General features: G+C 33.7%; 1 protein-coding gene across 1 annotated transcript in view; it reads left to right on the top strand.

The window, feature by feature from the left end:
* BMT2 (base methyltransferase of 25S rRNA 2 homolog) overlaps positions 1–13,604 on the top strand; it is a 97,295-nt gene that overhangs the window by 14,726 nt on the left and 68,965 nt on the right. The window contains exon 2 of the mRNA XM_036875599.2: positions 534–675. Coding sequence (XP_036731494.2) covers positions 534–675 — 142 coding nt within the window. The remainder of the gene's footprint in view (positions 1–533; positions 676–13,604) is intronic.

The raw sequence follows: 13,604 nt of genomic DNA, 5'->3' as shown, positions 1-13,604 counted from the left end.
GTATTCCTAAAGCAAGTCCCAAGTGTATAAATAAGAATATTTAACTTGCTTACTCATTTATGTTGCCATCTCACCTACCAACCCCTTCTAATGAAGGAAACTGATAAATATGCACAGGTCCAAGAACATTGCAGGAAGGAGCAGGCATAGGTCCCACTCCTGTTGCCACACTGCCATACTGCCCAGTGGTAGCTGTACATTCAATACCTGAATGCCCAGGTGTACCTGTTCCCTACCAGCACGTGTCTGGTTTAAAATTGGTAACTCATACGTGTGTACTTACATGTATTAGTTCTATTCAGCTTCACAAATCCATTAAAATGGTAAAAGTTATTTGGTTATCAAATCATCATAAAGTGCTACAACTGTTTACATAAAGGCGCTTTTAAAATTATGAAGTTTAAACTTCATGAAATTCTACCTCATGATTTTGCTTATACTCATCTTTAAGTAATTTTAGGTTTTTCTGAAACTTTTAAAAGCCTGACACATTTTTAAGTAAAGTTAACTTAATTCATTTTTCTCATTTTTAGTGGGAGATTTTGATAAGATCTGGCGAGAACATTGTGAGGACGAGGAAACACTTTGTGAATATGCTGTTGCAATGAAAAATTTGGCAGATAATCATTGGGCCAAAACTTGTGAAGGCGAAGGTCGTATTGAATGGTGTTGTAGGTGAGTGTTTTTTTATGAACTAAAATTTTAGTTTCTAATGTATTGTTTAAACTCTTAAATCTGAGTAATGCTGTGTATAATTCATTGCACCAAACTAGAAATGGTTTAAAGCAGATGATGTCTTTTAAACAACGTCTCTCCCTTGCCTTTCTCTCTAGGTTTGTTTCATTCTTTTTTTTTAACTAAAGTATTTTTCATAGACATAACTTTAAGTTTTCTATTTCAACTTTTTAAAAGTAGAACTTTAAATAAATTTAATGTGCTTAAACAATATATTTAAAATATGAAATTTAACACTTGGCTCATTAATAAGCTATAGTATAGAAATTTCTTTAGATAATTATCCATATTTGGATTCAAGTAAAATGAGTACCATTCTATAACTTAAAATCCAAAAACATCTTAAAAGCTTTAAAACCCTGAAGTTTTGATGTGTGATTGAGGATATTCTAGCACTTATATTGACCTTGGATAATATTTATTTTCCATAGTATAGATTCTAATGTTAAAAAATTCAGAAAATGAAATAACTGCTGGTCAGTTCTCTCCAGGGGATAAAATTAGAAGAAAAGTTATGTATGTGACTGAGTTTAAAAATGAATTCCCAGAAAACAAAGTATTATTTTTCTGTATAGACAATAAGTTTATGATAACTTTAGGTTTATTTCACTTCAGTTATTTTTTATTCAAAATTTCTGTTTTTATCTCATTTAAAAATTATATAACAATGTATTTCATTCATTCATTCAACAAATAGTTCAGAGAAAAATATGTACTTTAGTAACTTTATTTATAATTTTAATAAATAAATTTTAATGAATGTCTTCTGTGTACTAGTCACATCATAAGCACTGGGACTGGGAGTAGAACAATCAGCCAAACATACAAAATCCTTGTTCTTATAGAGCTTACATGCTAGTGGGAGTTAGAGGCAAGAAACAGTACAGATTAAATACTAGGTCAGATCATGATAAATGTCATGAGAAAAATAAAGCAAGGAAAAATAAAACAATTTTAAGTAGGGAAGACAGAGAAGGTCTCACTAAAGTGATGATATGTTGAAAGGACAGGAAGGAAGCCCTAAAAAGTCCAAAGTCCTTAAGGCAAGAGCATGCTGGCATATTTCTGAAACAGCAAGTAGACCAGTGTGGCTGGAGAATAATGAAAGTGGAACAGAGGTTGAAAATAAATAATGGACAGCTAGATTTTGTAGGTCTTGTGGACCACTGTAAAGACATTGGCTTCTATTCTGCATAAGATGAGAGTTGTTGGCTATTTTTAGAAGAGGAGCAATAGGATTTTATCAACCCTTTAAGATGTTTCAAGAGACTGTTAAAGTAGACTTTAGGAAGGGACAGGTATAAGTAAGAAAACCAGTTAGGAGTCTAATGTGATTATCAAGGCACAGAATTATAGTGAGACACTTTTCTTGGAGAGTGAGAAAGTGAATGGACACAGCTATATAGGAGGATTAAAGCTCCTTTGAGTATGATGACTCAAAAAAGGGGCAAGGGAGATGACAGTGTATACATTGTGGTGGTTATGATATGTAAGAAGGGAGTTGAATGTATGAGGTAGGTGAGGAGCGGTGGAAAGGTGATATCATCAATGGATTGTTAAGTCTAAAAGTTATAGGGTTTAGGAACTAAAGGAAGGAGCCAGAATAATAGAAAATGGGATTCTTTTTTTTTTAAGGTATTATTGATATACACTCTTACGAAGGTTTCACATGAAAAACAATGTGGTTACTACATTCACCCATATTATCAAGTCCCACCCCATATCCCATTGCAGTCACTGTCCATCAGTGTAGTAAGATGCCACAGAGTCATTATTTGCCTTCTCTGTGCTACACTGTCTTCCTCATGATTCCCCCCCACACCATGTGTGTCAGTCATAATACCCCTTCTCCCTTCCTCCCCACCCTCCCTACCCCACCCCTCCCCTTTGGTAACTGCTTGTCCCTTCTTGGAGTCTGTGAGTCTGCTGCTATTTTGTTCCTTCAGTTTTGCTTTGTTGTTATACTCCACAAATGAGGGAAATTGTTAGGTACTTGTCCTTCTCCACCTGGCTTATTTCACTGAGCATAGTATCCTCCAACTCCATCCATGTTGTTGCAATGGTAGGATTTGTTTCTTTCTATGATATTCCATTGTGTATATGTACCACATCTTCTTTATCCACTCATCTACTGATGGACACTTAGGTTGCTTCCCTATCTTGGCTATTGTAAATAGTGCTGTGATAAACATAGGAGTGCAAATGTCTTTTTGAATCTGAGAACTTGTATTCTTTGGGTAAATTCCTAGGAGTGGAATTCCCAGGTCAAATGATATTTCTATTTTTAGTCTTTTGAGGCACCTCCATATTGCCTTCCACAATGGTTGAACTAGTTTACATTCCCACCAGCAGTGTAGGAGGGCTCTCCTTTCTACGCATCCTCACCAGCATTTGTTGTTCCTAGTCTTTTCTGTGTTGGCCATCCTAACTGGTGTGAGGTGATAATGTCATTGTAGTTTTAATTTGCATTTCCCTGATAATTAGTGATGTGGAACATCTTTTCATGTGCCTGTTGGCCATCTGAATTTCTTCTTTAGAGAAGTGTCTATTCATATCATCTGCCCATTTTTTAATAGGGTTATTTGCTTTTTGGGTGTTGAGGCATGTGAGTTCTTTATAAATTTTGGACGTTAACCCCTAGTCAGATGTATCAGTTACAGATATATTCTCCCATACTGTAAGATGCTTTTTTGTTCTGCTGATGGTGTCCTTTGCTGTACAGAAGATTTTTAACATGATGTAGTTCCATTTGTTCATTTTTTATTTTGTTTCTCTTGCCCGAGGAGATGCATTCAGGAAAAAGTTGCTCATGTTTATATTCAAGAGATTTTTGCCTATGTTTTCTTCTAAGAGTTTTATGGTTTCATGACTTACATTCAGGTCTTTGACCCATTTTGAGTTTACTTTTGTGTATGGGGTTAGACAGTAATCCAGTTTCATTCTCTTACAGGTAGCTGTCCAATTTTGCCAATACCAGTTGTTGAAGAGGCTGTCATTTCCCGGTTGTATATCCATGGCTCCTTTATTGTATATTAATTGACCGTATATGCTTCGGTTTATATCTGGGCTCTCTGGTCTGTTCCATTGGTCTGTGGGTCTGTTCTTGTGCCAGTACCAAATTGTCTTGATTATTGTGGCTTTGTAGTAGAGCTTGAAGTCGAGAAGCGTAATCCCCCCTGCTTTATTCTTCTCAGGATTGTTTTGGCTTTTCAGGGTCTTTTGTGTTTCCATATGAATTTTAGAACTATTTGCTCTAGTTCATTGAGGAATATTATTGTTATTTTGATAGGGATTGCATTGAATCTGTAGATTGCTTTAGGCAGGATGACCATTTTGACAATATTAATTCTTCCTATCCATAAGCATGGGATGTGTTTCCATTTATTGGTATCTTCTTTAATTTCTCTCATGAGTGTCTTGTAGTTTTCAGAGTATAGGTCTTTCACTTCCTTGGGTAGGTTTATTCCTAGGTATTTTATTCTTTTTGATGCAATTGTGAATGGAATTGTTTTCCTGATTTCTTTATCTGCTAGTTCATCATTAGTGTATAGGAATGCAACAGATTTCTGTGTATTAATTTTGTGTCCTGCAACTTTTCTGAATTCTGATATTAAATCTAATAGTTTTGGAGTGGATTCTTTAGGGTTTTTTATGTACTGTATCATGTCATCTGCAAACAGGGACAGTTTAACTTCTTCCTTGCCGATCTAGATGCTTTTATTTCTTTGTGTTGTCTGATCAGCACCATCATTATTTAAGACCATCATTCTTGGCTTTTAGCAGCACTGCTTTTAAATTAGTATTCCAGTACATTAGGCAAGCTCTCAGACTTTATTTCTTAAATGGACTTTAATATGTGGTATTCTTATAGGAGCATTTGCTTGTACCTTCAACTTGAATAATGAATCTACCTCACATTTAACTCTTCTTCTTCCTTAGCTTTGTGTTTTGATGGATAGTTTTTATATGTACATGTGTTCTGAAAGAGGTCATTTTTAGGTCAAAGTCCCGAAAAAGAACATTAGAAAGAATTTAGATCAGACTGCTGAAAAAGAACAGTGACAAAATATGGTAAAAAAATTTTACCATCAAAAGTAATCCCAAGAGTTTTATAATGTCTTTAAACTGAAAACTATTTGGGGGAAAATGGCTTCAAAGCAATATTGACTTTTGAAACTTGAGTTATCTATAATCCTATCCTGTGTTATATGTAATTCCCTTCTCTGCTGACAATTATAAGAGAGTACTTTGAGAGCTGAAGTGGGCTTTAAAAAAGGTTTAACTAAAGTTTGTTTCCTGGTAGTTATACTTAAAACCATATAGAAACTCAGTACGTGACTGAGATTTTTGTTGACTTTTTAGCTTGAAGAAGTCTACATAAGATGTCCTTCAAAAAAATTATAAAATTTTATTTGTAATACTAAGTTTTAAAAACTAGAAAAAAAAGTAATATAAAAGTGTAGTTGTACCTTTAATAAAGGAATTTTCCTTTTCTAACGCTTTACAGAGAAACATATCAACACACTAATTCCTGAGCCATTTGAAAGTAAATTACAGATAACATATTTCTTCCCCATACATCTCCTAAGAATGATATTCTTCTACATAACCACAATACCATCATCACATTAAGACAATTAGAAATTTCCTAATTTCCTAAAATACCCAGTTCATAAATTCAGATTTTTTTCTTATTGTCTCCACAATGTGCTTTATAATTTTTTTCTTTTTCATAAATCCAGTCACAATTCATGCCTTGCATTTTGTGGCTACATTTCTTTAGGTTCTTGTTTTTGTTTTCTGTAATTCTGAGCTTTTAGAGAAATGTCAGTTCATTTGTTGACTGCCCCACATTCTGTATTTTGTGGTTGTTGGTTCAAGGTAGTTAACGATAGCCTTGTTCAAATACTTTATATATACTTGTTGGTTTTTCCTTTTGGCTTTTTGTTTTATCAGTTACCAGAAGAGATGTTTCCAAGATACCATTCTTGTCAGTTTTTCTATAATAATTTGGCTCTTCTTCAGAGATTTTATTTTTTATTGAAGTTCTCCATATTTTCATCTATTTGATTAATCTTTTTCTCCACTGAAAAACATTTGTAAGTTATTTTAAAGTCCTTATCTTCTTATTTCACTATATAGTTATCTGTGGATTTGTTTCTTTTGGCTGTTTTTTTCTTTTGGTGATGTATCATTTTTTCCTGCTTCATCATATGTGTGGTAATTTTTGAGATACATATTTACTAACATTGTGTTTAGAAGAGACTGGTGTAAATATTTTCTCTTAGAGGACATGCTTTTTTTCTCTGAAAGGCAACTAGGATGGATGAGAGACTGAACACTTTGATCCCATCAGGATTTAAGCTGGGGTGAAGCTGGAATACCTCTTTAGATAGTCTGAGTTCACCTCTGGTTTCAAATGCTTTGAGAGTAAGTAAGTCCTCTTCTATGTATCTTACAGGCACCAGCCTCTAGCAGGACTCTGGGAACTAAGCCCACTGACAAGTGCAGAGAATTTTTCTGCTTTTTAGTCCCACTCCAAGACTCCAGTGCCTTTTTTGTACTTAAAAAAATACCCATTGGAAGGATGCAGGAATGAAACGGGGAGAACAATCTATGCATTTGGATTTCTTGAAGATGCTACACCATTCTACACAGCCATTAAAAGCTTTGCTGGTTTCCCTTTAGTTGAACAAAGTCCCTCTACCATGGAAAGCTTGATCCTCTCCCTTTTCAACAAATACACTAAGTACCTGGGAACCCTTCTCATCTAAAAAGGGCTTCTCTCTCTCTGTGGAGTTTAGTTCCTTTAGACCTTTTTGCACCATCAGCTCTCTTGATTCCTTTTTGTATAGTTTTTTTTTCTAGTTACACCATAACCAGGGATCTGTTGTGATTGTATCCTAATCTAAAACTAGCTTTGTGTCCTATGTTTTGGATTTATTTGTTTTCTATGGTGCTGTTTACTTAAATCTCCTTTATTTCTTATAAACTGAAAGTTGGCTCTAAATTGTTGATTGGTTTCCATATTTTTGCCAAAATTTGTAATCAATAAAACTGCATACTTCATCTTGCAATATATTAGCAGGTTCTTACTGTCAGGTTATTCCAGCAGCAGAGGTACTGAATTTTGCCATTTATTTGGGGTTGCTAAAATGATTTTTTAAATTATATCATTCATTGCGTTTATAAGCTGTCATTCTATAAATGAAATCTTTCCTTTCTAAACAGGGAATGATTATGTGATCTCCAGAAGAGCTAGGTACAAATAAACATATAAACATAATTCTTTCAGTTTAATTACCATTTTCCATAATAAGGAGTTGATGTAACAGTGAATTCCAATTGTGATGAGGTGTTTTTGTAATTTTTGGAATTTCACTGTAAGTCCTAGATTGTTATTTATTCACTTTTTCCATCAGTCTTCGAGTTTTTGGGGGGGGTTGGATGTTCGAATTATTGCATATTTAATCAGTGGGAGCACTTTCAAAGCTGGCTTCTGTGTTCTGATCGCTCCTTTGAGCATGTTCTTGCTGTTTATTGCAAAAAGAGCCTTTACTTTCCCTGACCAAGATCTAGAATCAAACTATTTCTTCAAGGAGACTTTTAGTGGGAAATGTCATTTAGAACTTAAGATCTGGACACTGGATTTGCTACTGGGTGTCCTTTCTTCTAGAAATTTTCAGCGAAGAGAATGAAAAAAAAGTACAGTGTAAAATCATAATTGATATTTTCTATTCAAGTGTTACATTTTGCCTAACTTCTTTATTGTATATTTGTATCTCTTCTACTGAAGGACTTAGTTCTGAATAACAAACACATTTGATTTGTCCTATAGTTCACATAAAATCGTTTCAAAATTATAATTCCAATTTTACCTTTAACAATGAATGATTGAATAGAGTTTAAGACTGTGTAGTTCTTTTTTCTTTAGAACATATCCTACTAAGCGTCAGAATACTGTGTTTGAAACTTACTTGAAACAGTTGTTCTGTGTATAGTTATGTTACCAGTTTGCTCTACAGTTGATTTCACGTTACTTACAGTTTTATGGTTTTATTTTCTTCCTATTTTAATTCTAGAGAATATAAAATATTTACATGGTCAAAAAGTCAAAATTTTATAAAAATGTACACTCAGAAAATAATTCCTTCTATTTTCTTCATTTTTTTCTGTTTACTCTTCCAGTGTTTCTTTCTGTAAAATAAGCAAATTCACACACACAAGTGCATACACACATGTATCTACCTTTTTATCTGTTCAAGTGGTACATGTTACAAGCTGTTTTGTACCTTGTACCTTCCTTTTTTTACTTAATAATGTGTCACAGAGATCATTCTAATTTGGTATTGTATTAGTCGGCATTATCCAGATAATTGGCTCACATGTTTGTGGGACCGAGGGGTCTTTAGGGTGAGTTGACATGCTGGAGACCCATTAGTCCTGAGGCAGGCTTGAGACCCAGGAAGAGCTGATGGTTCAGTTTGAGTTTGAAGGCAGAAAAAATCCAGTGTCCCCTTTCAAAGGCCATCAGGCAAGAGGAATCTCTCGTACTCTTGGGGGAGGTTAGCCTTTTTGTTTTATGCAGACCTTCAGGTGATTGGATGAGGCCCACCCACCTTATGGAGGACAATCTGCTTTACTTGGTCTATCGATTTAAATGTTGATTTCATCCAGAAACACCCGGGATGTTTGACCGGATATTTAGGCACCCCATGGCCCAGTCAAGTTGACACACAATTTAACCATCACAAGTACATAGATATCTTCCTCATTTTGATAAGTTATTTACAAGCTTTTCCTATTACAAATAGTGCTATAATGAATAACCTTGTGCATATTCATTTTGTATTTTTGGCATTGTATTTTTGTAAATTCCAGATATGGAATTGCAGGGTAGGTAAAAGAATAAATGTATATGTGATTTTGTTGGATATTGACAAGCCACCCTGCATAGAGGTATATCACTTTACAATTCCACCAGCAAAAACCAAGAATACCTGTTTCTTCACAACCTCATCAACAGAGTATGTTACCCACCTGTTGAATTGTTGCCATGTCTGATAAATGGGTATTTGTATTTCTGTGTGGTTTTACTTTTTATTTTTATTCTGAATGAATTTGAGTATGTTTTTATTTAGGAATTATTTACCTTTTTTCCTGTGGAATGTGTGTTCATGTTTTTGACACTTTTTCCTCTTGGTTTTTGGTTCCTTTTTTCTTGATTTTTTAGAGATCTTTTATAATTTACAGATATGTACCCTTTTTCTTTGACTTTGTTTATATATTTGCCCTGAAGGTTTTGGTTTTGCCATGTAGAAGGTTTTTGTAATCAGATATATGTCTCTTTTATTGCTTTTAGATTTTAATTGTCTTAGAAAAGCTTTCCTGATTTCAAGACTGTAAGAACAAACTCCTATTAATAATTCACTCATGTTATCTTCCAGTACTTTTATATCATTTTTTACACTTAGATCTCTGACCTGTTTGGAATTCAGCCTGGTGTTTGTTATGAAGTATAGATCTAACGTTTCCCCCCAAATAGTTATCTGTTTTCCCCATATCATTTATGGTCCACCTTTTCTACAGTGATTTGACATGACACTTACATGATATGCCAAATTTCCCCACATAGTTGGTTGTTTTAAGACTTTGTTGTTTCATTGTATCATTTAACCCATGTTATTCTATAACATCTTCCTACCCCCAGCACCATTCTTTCTCAGGGTTTCCTTGGTTATTCTTGCTCCCCACCCTAAATTTTTTTAAGTTTTTATTTTTATTGGGATTACATCAAATTTTTTAATAACTGGGGAAAACCAGCACCTTTATAATGTTGAATCATTGTGTCTGTGGAAAAGGTGTATATCTTTCTATTTCTTCTGGTCTACTTTTGAATCTTTCTAGAGTGTTTAAGGTTTTTTATATAGTGATTATGTATATTTCTTACTACATTTATTCCTACTTTATCATTTTGTTGCTGTTACAAATGCAATCTACCTTCCATTATTTATTCTAACAGGCTGTGCTTTGTGTATATGTGGAAGCTTTTGATTTTTATGTTTTACATCCTATTTTACTGAATTCTCTTACTGTTTATATTAGTTTGATTTATTTTGGGGTTGTCTAGGTATACTATCATATTGTCTGTGAATATACAGTTTTCTTTCTCCAATTCACTTTATTAATTCTTTTCTCTTTTCTATTATATAACTGTGTCTTTTTCACTTAACAGTAATATGTGTAGTGTGTCCCCATTAAATGAGTTGTTGGCTCTTCAGCTGATATGTATGTATAATTTTACAATTAGGAAGTGTTCACCATTTTCTGTTTTAATGGGTGTTTTTATTAGGAATAGGTGTTGAATTTTGTTGCATGTCCTTCCAGCATCTATGGAAATTAATGAGTTTTCTCCTTAGCTTTATGAATATAGTGAATTATATTAATGTATTTTATTATAGAGAATATTCTTTGCATTCCTTAAATACATACTCCTTGGTTATGTTTGATTCTGTTTTCTAAAACTTCATTTCGTATTTTTACATTGATACTGATAAGTGATACTGGGCTATATTTTTTTATAGATATTATCAGACGTAATTATCATTGTTATTTTGCTCCCTAAAAATGACTTGGACAATGTTCCTTTGTTTCTGTGGTCTTGAACTGTTTAAGTAGTTTGAGGGTTGTTTCATTTGTACTAATAGGATTTTAATTTATAGAAGTGACTGAGTGATGACATGGGTCAGTGCCTTGGAAAGAATTATTTACATTTCCTGAGGGAGTTGGGTATGCCATGTCACACAGGGCCATAGGGGACACACCAGATTTGGCAGCAGGCAGAATCAGGAGTGGGAAGAAAGAATAGATTAGAGTCTTTATGGGGTTTCCATGGGAAAGGCAAAATAAAGTAAATATTTTAGGATTGCCAGGTTGGAATAATTCTGGCAGACTTTGGGGTATAGAAGCAGTCCCTGACTGCCCTTCCCTGCCCCTCCCAAGGCTAGCTAAATTTCTATTCCCAGAGTTAATAAGCAACTTACATGGAGCCCACCTCTCATATGCAAGTAAACTATTTCCTTTAACTCTCACACACCAAGCCAATGGTTCCCCTGCTCTAAATCTACCCAGACCCAGATACCAGACAGTTTCTCTTTGGTCTGTAAGACCCTCCAAGATACCAAAACATCATAACAGACAGAAAATAAAAAATATGATTAATACAGGGATTATCTTGTTTTTCAAGGCATGGTAGAATTCTTCATTGACTAATGCTTTTTGGTGAAGTCTTTGATAACTCTGTGTCATTGGTGAATTTTTGTTTTGTTTAAATTTTCCATTTCTACCAAATCCAAGAGTTGTTTGATAAATTTTTCTATAGCCTATGATAAGTATATTTTCCTAGAAAATTATATTTCATCTAAGTTTTCAGCTTTATTTGCATAAAGTTATTCAAATTAAAGAACCAGTTTATATATTTATTGATCCTGTTTTCTTCTAACTCATTAATACTGTCCTCCTTTCTTTTGGTTTACTTTTTGTTCCTAATCTTTTGAGTTATATATTTATTTCATTTTTTTTAAATCTTGCATTTGCATTGATGTAAATATTAAAGGATCTGTATTTTTCTCAAATCACTATTGTAGTTGCATTCCTTAGATTCTGACTTAATGTTTTCATTATTGTTAATTAGAAATACTGTGATTTTATTGGAATTTTTCCTTTGACCTCAGTTATTCTTAAAAAAATTTTTTTTAATCCGGGTGAATGGATTTTTTGTTTTACTTGGTTATTCTGGTTTTATTGCATTGTGATTGGATGATTTTGTTTTTATTTTTCCTGTAGCTCTTAGTGTGGTTTTCTTCATGACCTAATGAATATATATGGTAATTTTCATGAATATTCAATGTGCACTTGAAAAGAAGCTATGCTTTCTGTTAGAGAGCAAAGTTTGCTGTACAGTGATAAGATAAACTTTGTTGTGCTCTTCAGGGCTTCTTTAACCTTACTTATTATTCATTCACTTAATTGAGAATAAAGTTTAACTGTTAGTTATGTCTATTTCTCCAGTATTTCCTGGAATTTCTGCTGTGTGAAGATGACTGCTATGGTGAATGGTATATGAATATTCATAACAATCTTCAGTGAGAATTGTGGCCTTTAGCATTGTAAAGTATTTTTTATTCATTTAATGCTTCTTATTCATTCCAACCTCTTCACTGACATTTCCCAACCATCTCATGGATGAAATTTATTTTCCAGTAGATTATTTAAAAACATCTTGTAACTATGTTCCCTGAGTTCTTCCATACCAAAACTGTTTTCTGTAGTTTTGTTACAAAATGCACACAGCTTGGGTAGATATAAATTCCTCAACTTTCTTCCTTTGGTTTCTGAAAAAATATGACTGAACCCTATTTCAGTCTTACTTTGCATCTTCTTTTCATTTTCTCCCCACTACCCATCCCCTTTTCCATTCACTCTACTGAATCATTTGAGTGTCTGTTGCAGAAATTGTAAGACTTGCACTCTTGAATACTTCAATGTGTATCATTGCACGTGTTCCTCTTTAGTTTTTTTTTTTTCTCGGTCTTTTTGACACAGACATTTTATAAAGTCAAAGTTTTATAGACTCTCAATTTGTGTGGTTGTTTCTTTATGATTAGATTTGAGTTAAGCATATTAGCAAGAATATTACATAGGTGATATTTTGTCCTCCTCAGTGTATCACGTACAAGGCATCTCATACCTTTTCTGAATTGGACTTTTTTTTTTCCTTTCAAATAGACTTCATTTTTATTGTATTTTTAGGTTAATAGCAATATTAAGCAGTAAGTACAGATAATTCCCATATACACCGTGTCCCCACACATGCACAGTCTCTCCCACTATGAGCATCCACCTAGAGTAGTACATTTATTATAATTGATGAACGCACATGGATAGGACAAATCATTATCATTCCAAGTCCATAATTTACATTAGAGCTCAATTTTGGTTTTGTACCTTCTGTGGGTTTTGACAAATATATGATAAGTTTCCACCATTATAGTATCACACAGAAGAGTTTCCTTGCCCTAAAAATTTTCTGTACTTCACCTGTCCATCCTCTCTTCTGTGCTTTCCCCAGCAGCTAGGATTTTTTTACTATCTCCATAGTTCTGCCTTTTCTAGAATGTCATATAGTTGGAATCACAGTATATAGCTTTATCACATTGACATCTTTCACTTAATCTGTATTTAAGTTTCCTCCATGACTTGATAGCTCATTTCTTTACAGCACTGAATAATATTCCATTGTCTGGCATACAACAGTTTATCCATTGACCTACTGAAGGACATCTTGGTTGCTTCCAGGTTTTGTCAATTATGAGTAAAAGTTCTATAAACATCTATGTGTAGGTTTTTGTATGGAAGTAAATTTTCAGGGTTTGGGAACAAATGCCAAAGAGTGTGATTGCTGGATTGTTTATTAAGAGCATGTTTAGTTTTTGTAAGAAACTGCCAAACTGTCTTCCAAAGTGACTATCATTTTCTATTCTGCCAGCCATAAATGAGAGTTCTTGGTGCTCTACATCTTCACTTGGTGGTGTTAGTGTTCCAAATTTTGGCCATTCTAATAGTGTATAGTTGTATCTCAACTGCTGTTTTAATTTTCATTTCCCTAATGTGGAACATTTTTTCATAATGCTTATTTGCCATCTATATATGTCCTCTTTGGTGATATTCTTTTGCCCATTTTGTAATTGGGTTTTTGTTTTCTTACTGTTAAGTTTTAAAGAGTTTTTGTGTAATTAGGGTAATAGTCCTTTATCAGTGTCTTCTGCAAACATTTTCTCTGTCTTCACATTCTCTTGACATCATCTTTT

Source organism: Manis pentadactyla, chromosome 7 (assembly GCF_030020395.1).
Source record: "Manis pentadactyla isolate mManPen7 chromosome 7, mManPen7.hap1, whole genome shotgun sequence".
Taxonomy (NCBI): Eukaryota; Metazoa; Chordata; class Mammalia; order Pholidota; family Manidae; genus Manis; species Manis pentadactyla.
The sequence above is the reverse complement of the archived record's forward strand: the minus strand, read 5'-3'. Positions and strand labels throughout refer to the sequence as shown.